Here is a 22,029-nt window from a genome sequence, read left to right as displayed (position 1 = left end):
ATGAAGTAAAAAGAATTTTTTCACAAAAAACTTAATTTGTAGATTTTTTCACAAAAAAGTTAATTTGTAGAAGATTAAAATAACAAAATTCTTTTGTTTTATTTTCTTGTAAATAAAATAAAAATATTTTTCCCACAAAAACTTAATTTGTATAACGATATGATGTTAAATATCTTTTATTTTACGTTCATTAAGATTAATTATTTTAAAATGAAGAATTAAACTAATGAAGCCAAATAATTAAACTAATTTTGTTTTAACAAGGTTGATGTCATGAAGAAGGTTCGATATTTAATTACATTTACAAAATGATACAAGAATTATCAGATATTAATATAGATAATCCTAATAAATATTTCATTGATATTTATTTTATCTATATTTCTTTATCAAAAAGAAAGTCAACTAATATTATTCAAAGCCTTGGTTTATTATAAAAATTTAACGATATAAGATTGAATAATATATTTGTATTAATTTTAACTATATTTTCCTCTTTTTAAAAGCTAGAAACTATAACAATTATTTTATGAGAGATTTTTGCAATTAACGAATGATTATTTTTATAAAAGATATATATTGACAAATCAGTTACAGTTTTTGTAACATTAAAAGATATATCTTTGAATGTAAATTTTTAAAATTATGATAAATAAATTTTTATAAAATTTATTCATTTGCAATACTCACTACTTGTCCATAGACAAAGTCAAAGTTATTTGGTTTTTATTTACTTGTAGATGCAGTGAACAAATGTTTTTCACAAAAATATTTGTTTGAATGTGATTTATTTTATTTTGTAGATTTATAATATTTTGAATGATTTTATATATGCAAGAAGTTTATCTTTAATTTGGTTTGGAAATTTTTGTAAAATCAATTATTATGATGATATCAAGATTATCAATCTACGTATGCTAGGCAAAGATCAAGTTGTCAAGAAGATTGAAACTCAAAAATTCTTTGGTTTTTATTTTCTTGTAGATGAATTGAAAATATTTTTTCCGCAAAATATTAATTTGAGAATATTGAAATACAAAATATCATGGGTTTATTTGTTTATAGATGAAGCGAAAATAATTTTTTCCCAAAAAAATTAGTTTGTACAATATTGAAATACCAAAATTCTTTTGTTTTATTTGGTTGTAAATATAGTGAATTTTTTAACAAAAAACATAATTTGTGTAAGGACATGATATTAAATATCCTCTATTTTGCATTAATTGAGAATAATTACTTTAAAACAACGAATTAAAATAATGAAGCCAAATAATTAAATCATGTGGGTTGGTGTTATGAAGAAGGTTCGATGATTAATTACATTTTACAAAAATGATACAAAGCATTATTGGATATAGAAGAAAGATGACCTTATAAATATTTCGTGAGTATTTATTCTATCTATTTTTCTTTAAAAAAAATCCAACTAATATTTTTCAAAGCCTTAGTTTATTATTAAAATTTAACAATATATGATTGAATACATACAGTTTTACTAATTTTAACTATTTTTCGTGTTTGTAAAGATCAGAAACTATAACAATTACTTATTTGATGATCTTGCAATTGACGAAGATGTATTTTTATAAAGGATGGATATAAGTAAATCAATTATAGATTTATGTAATCTCAAATGACATATCTTTGAAGGTAAATTTTTAAAATTATTATGAATAAATCTTTACAAAAATTATTCATTATTGCTCAATATTTCTCCTTATGAGTTATGATTGATAATAAGAAATGTCAAATTTATTTGTTTTTATTTGCTTAAAACATAAAATTTTTAAACAAATATCTTTTGCACTCATTTTATAGCACATGTAGTACAAATTATATTACATTGAATTTCCTACGGATAATGCTAAATGTACAACCAATATATCGTACTGCGATATTTACAACAATTATATCGTGAGATTTTGTTATTATCTAATGAGATTTTATATTTAATTTATCATGAGTTTTTGATAAATGAAATTTCTGTATTAATTTTTTTGAATTGTAAGAATTATTGTACAAATTTGGTTGCACATGTAGCATTACTCATTTTCTATCGAATAATATAGCATGAAATCATTAATATATAATTTTTTGTAAATTAATCTCTTCTGATCTCATTTCTTTCACAACAATTTTTTATAATAGAAATGTATTTTTCACGTGCGCCGCACGTGTCTTTACCTAGTACTATTATAAATATATGAGTTTGAATTGTGAGCTTACTATTTTACCCTTTCATTTATTTACAATTTGTTATGTTTATGATGTTCTTTAAGTAATTTTCTATGTTAATTTAATATGATCATTAATAGTCTACTTAATTCAATCAATATAATTATTAATTTGATTTTAGTTTTAAATTTAATTTAATTTACATATTTAAAAAAAATAATAATATTACATCTATTTTACTTTTATAAATATATGATTTTCATTTGTAAACTTACTATTTTACCATTTTATTTGTTTTATATCATGTTCATGAGGTTCTTTAAATTATTTTCTACGTTAGTTTAATATGATTATTATTTTACCATTTTGTTTGTTTTATAATCTGTCATGTTCATGAGGTTCTTTAAATTATTTTCTACGTTAGTTTAATATGATTATTAATAGAGTACTTAGTTAAGGTATTTATTATTTCAATTTTACTTTTAAATTTAAATTTAATTACTTTAATTATACATTGACATCAAATTCATAGAAAAATAATATAATAAACTTTAATTATTCATTGACATCAAATTCATAGAAAACTACTATAATAATGTTATAAATTAAAAATTTGTTAATATTCCGAATATTAAGGTAATAATGAGAAGACGAATGTAGATGAGTGAGGTTGAATAAAATTAAACTATTAATAAAATTAAAATCATATAAAACATATTTTTCTCATTTAAAATAGATATATTTTTAAACTACTTATGTATCAACATAGATACATAATTGAGAGAAAAAGTTTGTTTGTAAGTCATTTCAATACAAATACAAATATTTAAGTATTTAATCAATTTCGATATATGATGCTAAAAAAATATCCTTAAATAATATATTATCTATTAATAATATCTATTAAATATATGACTTTCAATTGTAAGCTTACTATTTTACCAATTTTTTGTTTTACAATATTCATCATATTCATGATGTTATTTAAGTCATTTTTTATATTAGTATAAAATGATCATTAATAGTGTACTTAACTCAATCAAAATAATTATTATTTTAATTTAATTTTAATTTCTTAAATTTATACATTGCAGTCAAATTTATGAAAATCTCTATCATATTAGTGATAGATAATAATGGGAAGACGAAGGGAGATGAGACGGATTGAATAAAAATAAATTATTAATAAATATTAAGTTCATATAAAAATTCTTTCTCCCATTTAGAATAGAGATATTTTCAGACTCTTTATGTGTCAATTGAGATATGTGATTGAGAGAAATGTTTGTATGTAACTGATTTCAAACACTACTTTTAAGTCATTTGGTCAATTTTTTATATATACTGCTAAATAAATATTACTAAATAATATGATTCCTTTGTAATTTAGTGTTCTTGCAATGAGATGAGTTTTTTACCCTAGAGTTAACATGTTTTATTGTTATATGTCATTTGTGTTGATTATGTTGTATGAATGTCATATAAAATGTCAATATTTCTAAGAAAATAAAATCGTTTTCAAAAAGAAAAAAATTTTCATCCAGAAAAAGAAACACATGAAAAACAAAGTGTACACAATTCTCATTCTATTTATAATGGTATGAGAATAATTCTAAAGCTTTGTGGACACAATAGATCAATTTTGTGAATTTTTAGTAAATTGAGACATTGAGCCAATTGCACTTTATTTTATCCAATATCATCTCGATATATTTCGAGGTAGTTAAGAGGTTGTTTTTGTCTTTTTTTTAGTCAAAGTGACTAATCAGCTAATTCATAAGATATAAAATGATAGTATTGAAAACTTCTCGCCAAATACATTCACTTAGCCAAATAGTGAAATGCAAATAAAATTCTACAACATTTCATCAAATTAATTCTGACTATCATAAAATGCTTATGAAATCTAAACAATTGTATTATTAGATGAGATATTGAATAAAAAAATACTTTTATATATATTTGAATGATATTTATTATCTCATTTGCATCTTAATTATGTTATTCATGTCTCTTCTCAAAATTTTTAAAATACAATAATTAATTTTGTATGTCGTTCCACAAGATATAAAATATTATAAACAAAATGTAAACTCGATAGAAGAACATTTGTTTTTTTCAATGAATAATATAATATTATGTTCTAGACACAACAAATGAGAATGAAACTATATTATCCCCATGATATGATGAACGCAATCATCGTTCTAAAGCTTCTAAAAAAATAACTAACGAGATGACTTTCCTGAATTGCGTCAAATTAAAATTGATATTACAAATATCACGATGTTTGAAGAAATTACAACATCATTCATTGATTATGTTGTTGAAGGATATATAGGTTATACATACTTTTACTCACAAGTGAAAATTTATCACGACTAAAAGAATTTTTTCTTAGGAGTTACAGTTGATGATTGTCATAAACTGAAAAATCATTCAAAAAATAATAATAAATAGTCGAAATATAAGATTACCGGATAAAAATAATGTAGAAAACTGAAAAAATGTCGTGATAGAGAAGCAAACTACAAGCATGTCAAATCTTCGATGAGGATTCTAAATAACATAATAAGTTAAAGATGATCATATACTTGTTGAGTATACCAAAATAGTTATACGCATATTATAAAAACTACGACAAAGAGTTGTTGAGTTGTCAAAATCAACCAAGAAGCATATTGAAAAATGTGTCATGTGGATAAGACAACTTTTATGATTCATATACCGTCTATGATCATGATTTTTAATTTTTTGTGGTTTGATTTATTTCAATTGATAAATACTACTATCTTTACTTTAATTCATTTAAACATTATCAAAATTTTATTCATATATTTCAGCAGTTTAGTTGTTCACGTGCAATGCACGTGCACTTTTCTAGTATATTATAAAAAACTATTTATTTTTTTTAACTCGGGGTTTGGGTGATTTTGAGTTGTGGGCATAGAACCCGAGAGTGAGAGGAAGGAAATAATATATAATTTTAAAAATAACAAAAATTTTTCATAGGATTATTTTATTAATTATAACAATACATATATAACTAAATAACTTATTAATAAGTCGGTTTTGAACCTTTGGCATAATAATAAGAGCACCCTGGCTCCAATATCATCAAGCTTCCTTTTCTTCCAAGATGCCACCACAACTTGAAACAAACCAGTGAGCAAACTCTTGTTCGGCTTCATGACCATCACATAAAATCTTGAACTCAAGAAGAACACGATCCCAGAGAACAACATGAGCCCGACGGGGACGTCGGAACCCATGATCCAACCGACTTTGTTTTGGATGTAAACTATAACTGTCACTGCTATCATAAGTGACACCCCCATTGAGGCATAGTACCAGTTGAGGAAACTCTGTAATACCCTAGAGTTATTAGGGTTTTCTGGGTTGTCGAACTGGTCTGCGCCAAACGCCATCGAGCAAGGCTCGACGGCTCCGATGGACATGAGAGCGAATGCCGTAAAAAGAACCCCACGCTGGCCTGGTTTGGCGTTGATACAGTTTCTAACTCGTTGGTCACATGGTGGTGGCCTTAGGTCTTGGATTATGGCTGTTAACCACAGTACTACGAAAACCTAATGACATAATAAGTTTTGATGTATTGGCTGAGTTTTGATCATGTATATATATATATATATATATATATTTACACATATGCATCATGAAATTTACTAAATATCGATTTATAACACAAGATCTTAATCTTTCCATGCCTATATAAAAGGCATGGTCCAAAGGCCGCCTTTTCTCCTCTGATACTTCTTTGAATCAATCTCCGAAGAATGATCAGAACCCTCCATTTTTGTTCTTCACAAAACTGAGGATTTATTAAATTTGGTGTATGTTTAGAGTTATATTGAATAATGTGAAGAAATTTACGAGATATATATTGAGTTTTTCGGAGAAAACTAGAGACACGAGAATATTATTTGTGTCCTACATAAACTTTAACAATATTAAATATATGATCAGTGGAAGTTGGAATATGATTCTTCAATTCAAATCTTGAGTTATAAAAAATACTTTGTTATTTTCTAAAAGAAAAAAATAATTTAGCTTTCAAAAAAAAAAAGAAAAAAGAATTTATGAGCAGTTTTTGTCCTATATTCAATATACGAATGAATAAAAAAATTAATACGAGTAAATTTTTATGGATATGCTAAATTATGTTACTTAACAATTATCAATCTTATTTCGTTGTCCATTTTGCTTGTGTAAGGCCAAAAGGAATATATTTAAAATAAAATAAAAAACTGGTGCACAGTAATTAAACGTGGTTTTTTTTTTTAATCGTCTCCTATGTATTTATAAGTTAAACATCATTAAAATATTAGCAACATCAGAACCAATAAGTTAAACATCATTAAAATATTAACAACATCAGGCTGTTGTTACTTCAGGGAAATTTAATGTCAATACCAACAAGGATTGTTAATCAGTAAGACAACTATCCTTGCCATTTTAACTGCCCTAATTACTACTGTTTGATCTTCATGTTTTATCCGTTAGTTTCATACTTTAACGTAACATGCATCATTCGCCGGTTTAAACTTGTGACCCTCGTGTTTTGAAAGCATGTTAAAATCGATTACCAAAAACGCGATATATTGAATAATGAACAATACCAGGCTTATGAGTGGTTTACGATTTAATAGCATCACTAAACTTGCTTGGAAACTAAGAAGTAAAAAAGTGAGGACAAGATCATTGGTTTCAGTATAGCAATCCAATCAACTCGGTGAAACAATTGAATTTCCAAGTACAAGTCATATATGATGGATGACATGTAGCAAATAACATCAACATTATTGCATTCAATAATATGATGTTCCCATCACTGAATTTTTATGCGCAAGTGTAAGCATAGATTATGGTAATTGGTACCTAGCACTGTCTAAGACTAAGAAATACAACTAGCAAACATCAGAGATCATCACTTTCACAAATACCTCCCCCCCCCCCCCCCCCCCCCCCCACTCAATTAACTTTTCCATAAAAGGGGGTAAACAATTGTTTTCTTTGCTGCATGTTGGAGTGAAAAAATCGTTTGGTACAGAAGATGGAATTGTAGGGATGTATAGCCAAAGATACAGAGATATAAACCCTCTCTCACAGAGCCAAAATATTCTGTTACCAGGGGATGGGGGATAGGAAAAATGTGTAAATGGAAAAAAGAGAATTGTGGTCCAGACTTCTAGTTGCTTATAGGTTATTGTATCAATGTACATGTTCTTTTTGCAAAAGCTTCCAATATCTCAAACATGAGGGATTGATGTGGATCGCTCTCAGCATCCATTTAAGCGAACTCCCACCTGAATCCCGAATGGATGACGACTCGGAACCATCTTTCAGCTGTCTGGAAAGCAAATGCATTTGAAATAAGAGCTCAGCTGGCCTCATTTCTGCAGGAAATGGTAGGAGACAAATGAGAAGATAAAGAAAATGAAGCTGATGGTAAAAAAGATAGCGACAAACACCAGATTTAGATATCAGAATTGAAGCTTGTCAAACACATAATGCTACTGTCAATAGTTAGGCATTTGCCCTTCCTTTGGTAATTTTTCACAGAGAAATGATGCAAAATGCATGAAAAGATTCTTAGATTGTCATCACGAAGCTAGCCACATGTGCCCTGCTGAAAGATAATTCACATATCAGCTTATAGCTAGATTTTTCTTTTTACTGGGGAGACAGCAATATCAGAAACAGTTATTATATATGCTTGACGGGGGTCCTCTCAGGACATTAGGCCCTTTTAAAACTTCATTGTATAAAATGTGGACGATTCAGTGCGCTAGGGCTTTTTTGCTTACACATGCCAGTCCTAGAACCAGTGTTGCATCAAAATTTGACCACTGATTTTAACACTCCATCAGCCAATTAATTTTACCATTACTTAGATTCTTTCTCGAACTTTTAATCTAGAAGCATTAGCTGTTCCTTTGTGCTTTTTTTGCCTTCTCTTTCGACATTTCCAGAGCTATAAAACTGACCGTGTAATGCGCAACAGCAAGAACTGAAACTAAGAATGGCCAGTTCTTACGTCCTGAAAAACAAATGCATTTGTCAAGAAAATGCACCTGAAGGCCAAGAGAGCCATTCATCATGAAGGTTCTTTTCCCATTTTGCTTTGGAACCAAGGCTCGCTTCCGCTTGTGCAAGCAAAAGCGAGATGATAGGCAAGGGGCCCGGAGAAATCTCTTTCGCTTTTTTTAGACTTCTTATGGCACATGATATGTACTGTGCCTCAAACTTCTGTCTGGCTAGCTCCATGCAGATGGCACCTGAATTCAAACAAAGATAATATCAATTATTGGCACCTGACAATGGTATAAAACATGAGTAGACTTCTCACAGTTGCATTGCATGATAATCTCTTTCATAACGAAATTGATAGACCAATGAAGTTTCGGAAACTTACAAGATTTCATCTAAACCTCCTATGTTTAAACACTCCATAATCCATAAAACCTAGAGTTAGTTCAACCTCAACCCTTCTATCTTAGAGCTAATGTTTGAAATAGTTTGAAAATATTCAAAACATTGTCATTAGAACACCTACAATAGACCTACTATAGAGAAAAAGAATGAAAGGCTTAAATTTCAAAACATGATACCATGACAAAGAAAGAGAAATATCTCGCTCTCTGCTACATCGCAAGCTTGTGCAAGAAATTCTTCTGCAGCAACAAAATCACCAAACCAAATTGCAGACAAACCCTCCACCATATTAAATATACCCATCCACATATTCCATGAAAGCTCCATATCTTTGAAGCAATCCTCAAAGCTTAAGTGTGATATGCCAAGATCATTTTGCAGCTTATATCTAGATTCTATAAACTTCAGACAAATCCAACCAATATGAAAATCAGTTTTGAGTTCCAAGCATTGTCTGTATTCTTTGCTCATGCTGACAATATCATTTTCAGCAGCATATGCACGGCACAATAGTAAGTGTGCAAAAAAGAGACAGCTATTGTCAACTGAAACACCCAAAGCACTTCTAGCATGTTCAACGCATTCTCCAGTATTTCCTTGTTGCAAATTCAACTCAGCAGAACAGAGTAAAAGCTGGAAATATTGATATTGGAGACACATATATTTACTCAAGCACAACTGATGAGACAGAGCAACAGCTGTTAGCCTCGCTAGAACACGGCAAATATGTGGAGGAAATCTTGATTCACGGGCCTTCTGTAAATAGTTTACTGTAAGCAAATACCTAGCATTAAAGTTCCACGGCTCTTGATGTAAAAACCTGCAAGTTTGGAGTAGGTAGTTGAGAAAAAAAAGGAGCCATAAAAATATTTAAGTATCATAATTGAAGTGTATTGCACATAAAACCATAAAGACATTACAGACAAGAAAAGGATATTTGCATAAGCATAATTAGGAAATTGGAAAACTAGAATATTTATTAGACCGTCCAAAAACAGAAATGAGAAGAAGAGAGAAACTTTTGCAGCAGCTTTATGATTCCAGACTGAAATGGCAGTTGGTGTCTACAGGTTAAAGCTGCAAAATTCTCATTGCCGTTTTTTGTGTCAAAACAGGCAACTGTTCCAGCACCAATGATCTCACATGCTGATTTCATGCCCTCGTCTTTTTTATGGTGGTCTGATAAGTGAATGATGGGGCATCTGGTTGCAAGACCAAGATCTCTCCATTCTTTGCTCGACAGTAAGAGAGAACCAAGAAGATTTCTGTTTAACATAAATTATATCAGACAAACCTCAGAGCAACAATAAAACAGAAGGAAATAAGAATTATCACAAAACACTAGAAATATGGTGCGCCAAAGATGAACAAGGCCTTGCTAAAAATTATCAGGACAAATCCCAAAGAATCCAGAGAACATTCAAATGTCTGCAGCTTGACAAGGTATCAATCAGCTGGTTAATAACTGAGGAAATATAATTCAAAATCTAAACTCTTACACGATGGATCACATAATGAGACTAATGGATGAGGAGAAAGGATTAAGAGGTGCATATCCCATTCCCAAGATAACCTAATAAATAACTCAAAAGGAAAAAAGGGAAAAAAGATATGAATATTGCTCGCACATCTACATGATGAAGAGAGATGGAAGGAGGCAATAAAGACAGTGCCAGAGGCAAAACGGCAGGAAACATTTGATGAGATTATATAGCCACAATAGGAAATACAATTGGAAATAATGGCGATCTAGCCAATAAAGTATATGGCAAGCTACGCGCCTACATTAGAACATTTTTTCACTTCAATTGCTCTTGATACTTTTTGTCCAACAAAGTTGTCAAAATTCGAGGACTCTTTCTTCACGTGTGATTTGGGTTTTTGTCTAACTTATTTAGATCAGTTTCAATAGAAGTATGATGAAGTAGAGCTCCATTGACTGCATCATAAAATTTAATCAAGCTCCATCCAAGTGCATGTCCTGCGCCTTGATGCAGCATAAGTTTAATGTTTCTCTCATTCATGTTATTAGTTTTCTATCTGTTATTTTCTAGAATTTTTAACCGGTTTAAATGCATTAGAATTGAACTATAATATCAGTATTCTACTTATTATGTTAGAATTCTTGTATCCTAATTGCCTTGGGACTAGTATTATTAATCTATTTAAATATCTAATTAGTACTAAATCATTCATTACATCTTAATAATATCTTCTTACAAAACATTAGATTTTCCTTTTACTTGAGGCTTTAATTGCTTCGTGAAACAGCCCTTCCTTCCCACAGATTTCATCTTGCCTATGGTGATTGGCACCATCATCCGAAGTCCCTGTAGGTTGCAAAAGTAACCGTAGTACCGGAAACAGTGGTGTGGTTACTGTCTTTTGTGCTGAAATGTGAGATATTGTCTACATCCATGAGTGATCTTTCCAGCAGCGAGGGTTTGATTTTAGGTGTAGTCCCTACTCAAACCAGTTATATGCATTTGCATGGGTTGCATATGGTATCCGTTGTCAAAAACCAAACACTACCAATTCTGAGTGTCATACCAAATATATATTAAAAATAAACTTACAAGTCGAAAAAAAAGTTGACAGAATTCGACATCTTGCCCTTCATGTTGCACTCAACCTTAAAAGCACTTCTAGTAAGGATTTCCTTAGAGAAGATCTACCACTTGATTTGGAATTACTATATTAGCAAGATTTAATGCTTAGAGCATTCAATGGTTTCCAGATGGAAAGATGATGAATGACACCCCCAAAAGACTCAAAGTTCATATATGCCCTTTAAATTAAAAAGTTAACTTTCAATTCGTTAAAGTTTGAATAGTATGAAAATTATGAAGAGAGAGAGTCATATGATGGAGTAATGGGATTTGGTTATAAGGTCTATATTCACCCCGCCAAGTAATAATAAAGTCATACCCAACATTTATTATCATCTTTAATAATACCTTATTAGGCTTTGCTAAAGCAAAATGTTAACAATTGTATGGTAGAAAGATAGTGGAACAGGAAAGAAACGTAGCGATATCAAAATCGTTCTGATTGTTTTGCTTTATATCCATGAGATTGATGTCCAAATAGCTAATACTCTAATTATTTTATCCTAATTTTATCAATAATACAGATAAAGTGAAAATCTTTGCAATAAATATAGATGGCGAAATCTTCAAACTAAATAAAATCGTAGGATACATTTTTCATATGATCTTAATAATTTAGATCCTAATTTTGGCATTCATCTACTACTTATAAGATAAATACATACAAAATTGAAGTTGACTTATGGAGCTTCATATCTTCACTAAACCACACTGTGAATCAATAAGCTTCCAGACAATTATCCACATGCTATATCTCAGCAGTACTAAGAGGCAGTGCACTAGAGCCTATAAGCCTCCTTTTGTTCCACAATCATGTCGTGCAAACTGTTAAATCAAATTGCAAATAACCAGATTATCCATCGCAAAATTCATGATTTTGTTTCGATATGAATGTGAATCGGAGCAAGAAAATTGATTAGATTACTTCCATCATAAGTTTGTACTTGTACACAGGGAGAATCGATCTTTAAGTGAGTAAACAGAAATACTCCTATTGAAAAACTATAATCGTATGGTATAATGCTTCTGTAATCATTAAGACATTGGTTGATAGAAGGCTAGAGGAAAGAATCTCTAATTTCGTTTTTTGGTTCTTATACAACAAGCAGCTGTATCACTGCCTAGGACAAACTAATATTGTAGGACATTAATAAATATATGATGAAGTGTTAATATTATACTTATTTTAGAAAAGGTAGAATTTGTTAAAAAGTAAATTTAAGAAATTTATTCATGTCAGATTTATGATTACAACCAACTACGAAATAGTATTTAACACATGTTGACATATAATAATCTTATACATATTTATAACACCTTCAATATGCAATATGAATTTAGAATATTTAATGATAATTTATATGTTGCGACCATAATGTATTGTTTGGCTCGTGAACGAGATGATGAATAATTTATAATCCAAAGATGATAAATCAATATACTTTGATAAGATAACGGTGGATGACAGGAATCTTTTATAAAACTCGAGCTAAGCAAAGCAAAGATGAATCAACCAATGTCTTATCATATGCACCAAGTGATGCTCAAGTGTACAATATACATACGTAATATAATGAAAATTTTAAACATATAAATTTTAAGATATATAGAAGTTTAAGGACAAAAACAACAAAGGATAAAAATGCGGCAAAACAAGTTAAACTTAACTAAGAACTTGCAGACATCAATTGTCATGCTTCGGGTCACTTTGAGGGAATTCAAAAATAAGATTTGATGGTCATTTTTCTAAACCAAAAAAAATATTCAGGTTAAATTGCAATGCAGATGACCTGTGGTTGCATAACCACCACAACATTAAATTTGAATTCCCAATAGCAAAGTTGGCAATGGATGAGCTCGAGCCTTATCATGGTAAATTGAGATAATAACAGTCAATTCTTATATAAGCATCCAATGGCACCCAAACGCGTTAATTTGGTGTGTGGATTTAATACAAGTTGCAACAAGCTAGTAAGATTTAAATCAAATTATGAAAGATTAGAATAGTGCATATTTAACTTCAAAGATAGACAAACCAAATAGAATCAGGTAAAGCTTTGTTATGTTGGGTTGCACAACCGCCACTTTCCTTTGGTTAGAGAAAAAATACATATAATTGTTTGACTAGAAGCAATCCTAAAATTTACATTCACGTATTTCTAAGTAACTAGTTCAAACGAGCCTTTAGTTGCTCTTGAGGAGTGACCACGAGGGTAATAAATTTCAAAAACACGCTATTAGTTGAATAGTCGTTGCATAAAAGTAACACAAGCCCATGTATGATTCAGCTCAAACTTACTATCAGATCAAAAGCGTAGAGTCCAGGACATAAATGACACCTGGCTAAATAAATAGCAAAAGCCATAAACTGTAGATTGTCGATTAAATTACCTTAGGACACTATTGTTAGGATACATGTGAAGAGCCTTTCTCAGGTGTCGTACACTCTCGTGAAACGCAAGGCAATCCTTTTGTTGATGCTTAACCTGAAATTACCGGAACCAGATAATTTGCCTGAACAAGCTATTAAAAAGTCAACAAGTCCTAAAAAGAAACAGTAAAAACTGGATACCTACAAGTTTACCGAGAGAAATTAGAAGGTGCATTGCAATTATCTCTTCATGAGACGTAACACAAGCACGACTAAGAGACACAACAGAATCAAGCCGATCTTTTTGGTCCAATGCGTGCATAGCATAAACGATGAAACTAATCTTTGAACTATGAAAAAACTCCTTGGGCATTTTCAGTATGCTTGTAATTGCTGATTCCGGTCCTGAAATGTAATACAGCAATCTACAGATGAAGCTAATGGAAGCAGCAGCCATATTTTTCTCCGCGGTCATGATGCGGGAACCAAGTTCTCTAGCAATGGACAGAGCCGTATCATATCTGTTAAGTTTCCATAAACATAGAGCATATACTTGTAGACCTTCGTGGCTAAGCTGTCCTAGAAATTCAAAAAACGTACCATGCATTAGAGTGTAAACTTTTAACTTTGGAATAAAAGATGACCTAGAAGTAAAGATAACTAAACACCCAAATAAAATAGCAGAGAGAAAGAGAATGCAATCGAAGTAAATAGATTTGCAGCTCATCGTCCATAGTCTTTAGCTATGACTTTATGGGGTTTTTTTTTCATTATCATTATTCAGCTGAAGTCACCTTTATCTTCTCCATCTTTAAACCCTCTCCTTTAAAGGGTATCCTCTTGGGGGATAAAACAAATATTGTAATAAGAACACACTAAATTACTTCAGCCATAATTTGCACCTTTTCGCCTTAAATATTCACACTCTTCAACAGCGTCTTCTGCATGTCCTGCCTGAACCAAACAAACCATTAGCTGATAAGCACCATAAGGAATCACCTCAACCCGTTGTCTTAAAATAAAAAGAATTACATGGCTAGAATAATGCAACTTGAACTCCAATGATAGCAAATAACTTACCATACAAAGTGATCTAGCCAAATTGATGGAAATATCTTTGAGACAAGGTTCTGCTGATTCTGCTGCAAAAGATTTTAGAGCCCAACGTGCAAGCTTGTACGAGGTAATAGCATTTTCATAATCAGATCTTGATTCACATACTAGGCCATTCAAATTGTGAGATTCAGGGTATTCAGGGGCACGCATCAAAGCCTGCTTGATGGCACCAAACACCTGCAACGCAATAATTGATATTTTATTCGACATTTTTGCCATATGTTTGAAAGTAAGAAACACAGATATGAAAGAAATCACCCGCAAAAGAGATGTCTAGAGTACAGTACCTCTGAAGATGATACCTGGCCAGAATTCAAGGCAAGCTTTGCAAGACCAATTTGGAATTCTGCAAGCTGATCAATCAAAAGCTGTAAGCAAATTGGATTGGATTGAATATATGATAATATTCAATCTGTAAACCTAAGGCTGTCAGCGGAAGACACTAGAGTTATAATGCTAGTAAATACTCGAGCAACGAAAAAACCAATGCAATATACAAAATAATATTAACCAAAAACTAGATAATACTCTAAACTAAGGTTGTAGATTTATCTTCAATACGATGCTGCTCTTACAGAAAATCACATGATATGATCATGCATGGGGGGAAATATTACCGGAAATATCTGCACAGCTCGTAAACAACATTCATATGCTTCATTCTCATTGAGATTTCTGTAAAAAGAAGAAAAGATAAATACGGCTTTGCATGACAAATAATACAGGGAACTATCCCTGAAGTCCCTGGGAGAATCTTAAAAATACCTAGTCTCAGCATCTGCCGACATGCCTGCCCAAGGAAGTGCAAGAGAGGGATCTATACTTCTAGCGCGATCGAATGCTTGTTGGGCCAACTGTAGTTCACCTTCTCGCCTATAAAGCTGTAAAGATATGATCTCAATACCATCTGAGAAGATATTCCACATCGTCGCACAAATAAATGAAAAGGACACAGAAAAATAACTGTCTGCCAAATTATCGTACTGATAATAGATAAAACATCCCCATCTCCAATTATACTCCAAAAGAAAAGGAAAATAATTTTCATTTTTTCCATCATCGCACCGGCTTTCTGCTCCGTTTTCCATGGATGGAGGAGTTTAAGTAACATAAAGATAACCATACAAAACATTAACAAATCCCAAATATATAAAGTTTTTCTTCGTAATCAGGGGAGCCTGATTATGTAGTCAAGTGCGCATGAAAAATTGAAAACTGCAATCTGGATTCATTCATTCAAGTGGCAATTCCCAAAAAAAGTTTAGTTTCTAATAAAAAAAAAATTCCCAAACAAAGTCGCAGAGCACAAAAACCAGTGGCTATGGGGCATCATTGCAGGTATCCCCAGCCACTCTACGGAAGAAAGAGGAATTAGTAACCTCCAAAGCTTTAAAGGGGTATTCTAATGACATATACAGAGAGACATGTTTTCCTCTATTAAAATAAAAACATAAGTTTTCCTATTCAACCTTGGCTCACCCCTAAAAGTTCGTACTCAGAATTTCGGAGCCAACAGCATAAGAAATATCAATATGGTCGGGAACTAAATGTGAATGAAGCTTTAACTAGTATTAACCATGACACTACCAGCTTTAACCTTTATAACAATTCTACCCAAAAAAATTATATTAGAGCATGGACTTGAAAGTTGAAACCACCATTAGAAGTAATTCAATAATAAATCCATATATGAGCCACACATTGTAAAAACACCACTTGATTTTTAGGATAATATGATGTAAAAATTCAAAGCCTGCAATACACAGCCAAAAACTCCAAAATTATTAGTTAATATAAGCATACAAAGATTGGAATCTTACTTCTATCTTTTATTTGACCATATAATGGATCATTCTAGAAATTAGCATATTAGATAGAAGGTTGGGGTGGCAGTGATTAAGAATAAAATTTGTGGTTGATATTTAAAATTGTTTGCACACATTCAATATCAACCATTAGGAAAAAATAAATAAAATGAGTGAGATCAAAATTAACTAGACAAGAAGTTACTGAAGTATGCCTTAAGAAATTTGAAGAGTTCGAGACGTTAGTCTGAAGCAAAGTAAAATGGAAAAGAAGAGCTCTATGTACCAAGTCCAACGAGTTTGGGGTTTAAGACCAAGACGATGATAATTTATCCAGCTAGACACAGAGCTAATATAAATATCACTGCACCATTTCTCACTAAAATTTGAAAGGTGACAGGAGTGAATTCCAACAGAAGTAAAAGTATAAATTTATTATATTATTTGACTAAAATGAACATGATCATGCAGCAATAACTGTAATGGCATTAATTAGCAATACCTTCCCAATGTATGCCCATGCAACAGCTAGAGATATATCCAATTGCAACCCACGTAAGAAAGCATGTTGCTTTAATGCAATATCATCTGATAAACACCCCAGAGCCATCCAAAATTCCTCATTGTGGCCCTCAAGAAGTATACTACCCAAGCACATCTTTTCAGCCAACGGCCTGGTTATTAGATGTTGGAGTAAGATAATGATGAGAGGCATATATAAATTCATTTGATGGAGAAAGATGATTACCACACAGGTAGGTCCTCTTCAGGATTCACCCTCAAAGAGGAAATGAGATCTGACGCAATGGCAACATCAGCATATATATTAGCTTGCCAGGGAGTCAAGCACAAAGCACGTTGATAGAAGTGGCTAGCATGTGATGCAGCGAGGAAGCAAGTTCTTCTCCAGGAACTGATAGAAGAACTGAAAGCAGTCTCATCAGCTAGCCCTTCCTCAGTCCATGGGAAACATCTTGCATATGTAAGCTAGAGAAAATGAAGACGACCTTGTTCTCAACATGAAGATAAAGGGAAATACCAATTCAAGTAGAGAGAACAACTTTTCTAGCATATGATAATAGTTAACTTCAAGAAGTAAATGTGTTTACCTGGATATCACCATGCAGCTTCCATAAACACGAAACGTTGCTAGCCAATGATGTACCATGAGTTGCCACAGCAGAAGCTTCCTATGTTCAGCTTGTATATTACTTAAAAAACCTCGTGGAGAGTTACACATATTGAGAAATAGGCATCATTTTAAGGCACTAACCTCTAAGAGTATAGCTCCCCATCCAAAAGCACCTAAATTTGTGCATTCTTTAGCAAAACCAAGAAGTGCAGAAGCAAGCCCAAAATGCGCAGAAACGTTGTGAGGTGAAATTCTTAATGCATTCCTAAATTGCTCGACTCCCTACATTCAGACAGCACTGATAACAAAAGAGGGATAATAATATTGCTAAATTTATCATCATATTTGTTTAGGTGTGTAAGAATAACTGATGCAAAACAACAAATATTCATAGGAACGTTTGGATTCTATGATGAATTTCTCTACAGATCCTAGAAAGTACACATAACACACTATGCTGCATTTCTATCGAATCTATCATAAAAATTGCCTAGCAAGCCAAGCAGACAAACCACCGTGCATATTTTTATCTTGGTTTTTATTAATTTTCATTACTTCTTTGTCATAAATCTCCATTACTAAACTAAGATAATGAATTAAAATTTTTTATCATTATTTTTTTTAAAACTCATAAATATAACAGTAAGTACATGTTTTCTCTTAAAACGTCTCATCGTTATCTTTTATTTCGCTTTTTCTTATTTTGTTTAATTTTTATATTTCTCTCAAAACAAACTCACACCACTATCATGACTACCATCCCTGAACCCAACCCTGATAATCCCAGCCCCATGACACCAATTAGCAGCCGCAAGCAACAGGGCAGCTGGTCGTGGCGATTGGGGATGGTTGAGAGTCAGAGGGAAGAAATTATGGGGTTAAGGGATGGTCATCAAGTTTAGGAGGTCATGGATGGGTAAGAAGGCTGGAGAGGGATAAATCAGGTTTATAGTTTCTAATTTACTATGCTGGAAGGTATAAATGATATTTCATTTTTTAGCATTTTCTTTCAAAAAATTTGTAAAAGTAAGAGATAAATATTGAAACAAAAGATATAAACAATTTGTAAACATCGGGGGATATATATATATATATATATATATATATAATATACATTGTTCTAGGAGTGGGACTCTCATCAATTAGCCTTCACCTCAAGGAAGATGGGACTTAATTTTCTTCTTCTTTTTTTTTTTGGCTACATGCCCGATTATCGAAGCCAAAATTTACCCATCCTAATCCTAAATTGAGCCGAGTCAGATTCATCATGCAGAAAGTTCTCCTAGCAGTAGCACCAATCTTTTCACAAGATTCAATTTCTAAATGTTGCTTATAGAGAACTGAACTTATGACTCATACCAAAAGGTGTTGGTAAGTAGGCCTATATTTTTATTTGGAAGAATTATCACACCTTAAAGTCATAACAGTGGGACCAAACATTTTTCATTTGATGGAGCACCAAGTAGTGTATGAGCGGCTTTACTTTCTTATCAGTTCACGCTATATAACCCCAACAACACACAAAGCAATCAATGCATTTGTAAACAAAGAAATAATTCCTTCAAGAGCCAACCAGATATAGTCTAGCCAGAAGACCGCGTAATGGCATAGATAATCTTCAACTATTATGCGGTTTATGTTGCATACAATCTCCTGCGTGGTCCTAGGCTCACCCAATCTTGGACTTTTGCTTCTTTGATAATTTTCAAATGGCCAGATCCTACTCAATATTCATCACATTTTCAAATCATCGTGGTTGGATACTCGAGAAAATTAAGGGGGTAATTTGCGCCGATTCAAATAAGGATTTTCAAGGTTGTTGCAAAGTTTTCACCCTTCCAACTCTCATTGAACATTTGTGCCAATTATTGCATATTTCATGAAAAGCTAATTAGCTTTGAAGCATTTCCATCTAAAGAAAGGGCGTGATATAAACATATTGATACCCTATAAAAAATCGGGGTATAAGGAAATGGGAATTGAAGCTGTTAGGACAATAACAACACGAAAGACCTAGATACAAATAAATCGATTTCACAAGCTATGGACAGTAGAAAATATAGGAAGGAAATAGAGTCAAAGAAACTCTTACATTTCTAAAAGAACCAAGCATCAAGGAAATATTTCCACTCTCGATCCATGCAAAAACCCTGGACTCCTCCAACTCAATGGCTCTACCATACGACTAATTAAAACAGAAAAAAGTACTAGTAAATTAGATGCTCAGCGCCGGACATCATAAAGAAAATCCAAATTTTGCAATGTTATCAACAATGCTAAGGTAGAACATAGCAAAGATTTATGATCGTAAGTTATTTCTTTAGTGCAATCAGTAACAACCATTAACTACAACATACAAAGTTCCAATTCTTGTGTTCTTATTTAAAACAGTACATTAAAAAAGTAAGAGATAGTATTCGCATTAAACATGTATATGTTATAGACGTGTAGAATGTGCACATAACCTTTAAATTATGCTAAGGGTTTCCATTCAAGAACATAAGCTATTTGTGTATTCTTTATTACAGATAAAGAGGATTAAAAATAATAATTAAGTAATGTGAGGAGCTAAAAGTAAAATGATTATTGAACATCACCTTGAGTGCAGCAGTTAACATGCCCATTCGATGGTAGGCAAGACCTAAGGTCTACAAATTTAAGGTAAATCAATGACCGAAAGCTTAAAGATAGACGACTGCAACCAGTCAAGGATGAGGAATTGATAAAACGGAAACGAGGAAGGACCTCCCACAAATCAGCACAGGTAGGAAAGCCACGAATGGCATGCTGAAGATTATGTACAGCTTCTGACCATTTCTTCTGATGAGCCTGCAAGCAAGTACTCGATCAAATTTTTCAAAGATTCAGGTAGATCATACAAAAGAACCAGCGAAAAAATGTGGTGAAATACAACCTGAAGGTAACCCAATTGACGAAAAGCCCAAAAGGCCCTGGCAGACTTCTCAGAAGCTTCACAACAGACAGCAAACACCAAGCTCTCTTTCCCTTCTTTGTCCAACATATCACAAATTGCTTCCTGCATTGGGGATTGCAAGTAACTTCCAAAACATTGCAATGCTAAAATAAACAAGAATTCGTGGCAAAAATAATCTCCCTAAGGATGAAACAAATGTTAAAAACAAACCCCTGCACAAGAATCATCAGGGTTGAGAAAGACAGCTCTTTGGTAGCACTTGAGAGCCCGAAGAGGCATGGGAGAATCATGTGCATAATAGTGACCCAGATATCTGAATGCATCCCCATTCTGAGGGTTAAGCTTCACGGCCATCATGAAATGCTCCACCGCTTTTCCCCTGATATCTTGACTTTCCTCACCTTTCTCCCATAAAGAAACTCCCTAAATTCCATTGGTAACAATCATGTATACGAACAGAAACCCACAAATAATCAAACAACCCGTAAAAAAAAAAAAAGAAGATGAGAACGAAAGTAAGAAGACCCAGTGGCATTACCAGATTAAAATGGAGAGATGGGTCAGCTGGCAAGGACTCGGACTCGGACTCCATATATTCTTCTTCCAACTTCTTTACAGAAACAGATTCTTCTTTTTCCAATAACTGCAAACAAAGACGGCATATAATTAACCAAAAATAATCAATTAACTTCGTTATACGCAGGTGGAGAACACATATTCAGAAGGGCTGGGAACAATAGAGCACCACTTTCTCGACAAACCGAGGTTTTATGCTACTAACACTCGAAAAAGTGCCAGCTCTGATCCGAGGAGGAACGAACAACAAAGGAATTTATTCTTCTTTTCCGTCTTTAGAATTGGTCATGTAGCGCGTAGCTTTCAAATGTGTAGTATTAAATTTTGGTGCCTCTGCTTGTTTTATCGAAATTTCAACAAAAATTATTTTGTATCTGTTGGTGATATACATGCTAAGTAAAACACGCTTTTTACTCACTTCATACTTTTAGACTAAGAAGCAACTTTATAAGCTTTTCTTTTGCTGCCATTTGTTACAGTTGGTTGAACACAACCGTTCTATGTAAATGCCTCCAATGGGAAGCACTTTCCTGAGTGCAAAGATCAATCAAGCTCAAGTTCCACCGTTATGTGTTGGACTGCCCATAATTGGGTCACCCGTTCTATCATAATTGGGTCATTTGTAAAAACTTCACGCTCCAAATGTTCATTTCAAGACGTGGGGGTGGTGTCAGTTGTCTCACATCGGTTGGATAAAATATCTGGAAGTCGTATATATGGTCTTGAACAATCCTCCTCAGCTAGCTTTTGGAGTTGAGTTAGGTTTAAATTAAAATACGCTTTTAATCACTTCACACTTTTTAGACTAAGAAGCAACTTTATAAGCTTTTCTTTTGCTGCCATTTGTTTTAGTTGTC

At 32.3% G+C, this 22,029-nt stretch overlaps 1 protein-coding gene across 2 annotated transcripts; it reads right to left on the bottom strand.

Moving 5' to 3' along the window:
- Positions 1–6,965: 6,965 nt before the first annotated feature.
- LOC142546125 (tetratricopeptide repeat protein SKI3) lies at positions 6,966–21,506 on the bottom strand. Of its 2 annotated transcripts, none has more exons than XM_075653649.1 (22): positions 21,378–21,506; positions 21,135–21,239; positions 20,807–21,019; positions 20,576–20,698; positions 20,407–20,490; positions 20,259–20,309; positions 19,754–19,846; positions 17,803–17,943; positions 17,639–17,719; positions 17,278–17,516; positions 17,032–17,203; positions 15,490–15,605; positions 15,342–15,399; positions 15,012–15,077; positions 14,689–14,901; positions 14,511–14,562; positions 13,814–14,187; positions 13,629–13,723; positions 9,648–9,893; positions 8,805–9,448; positions 8,268–8,471; positions 6,966–7,589 (listed from the first exon to the last, which is right to left on the bottom strand). In XM_075653649.1, exons 2-22 carry the CDS (start codon positions 21,186–21,188, stop codon positions 7,405–7,407), a joined length of 3,504 nt encoding a protein of 1,167 aa, XP_075509764.1. In that variant the 5' UTR covers positions 21,189–21,239; positions 21,378–21,506; the 3' UTR covers positions 6,966–7,404. The 2 variants fall into 2 exon arrangements, with proteins under 2 accessions (XP_075509764.1, XP_075509763.1); XM_075653648.1 differs by having other exon boundaries at positions 21,342–21,494.
- Positions 21,507–22,029: the final 523 nt, after the last annotated feature.

The sequence above is a fragment of the Primulina tabacum genome, chromosome 5 (assembly GCF_025594145.1).
Source record: "Primulina tabacum isolate GXHZ01 chromosome 5, ASM2559414v2, whole genome shotgun sequence".
NCBI classification, from domain to species: Eukaryota; Viridiplantae; Streptophyta; class Magnoliopsida; order Lamiales; family Gesneriaceae; genus Primulina; species Primulina tabacum.
Note: the sequence above shows the minus strand (reverse complement) of the source record. Positions and strands in the feature narration are given on the sequence as shown.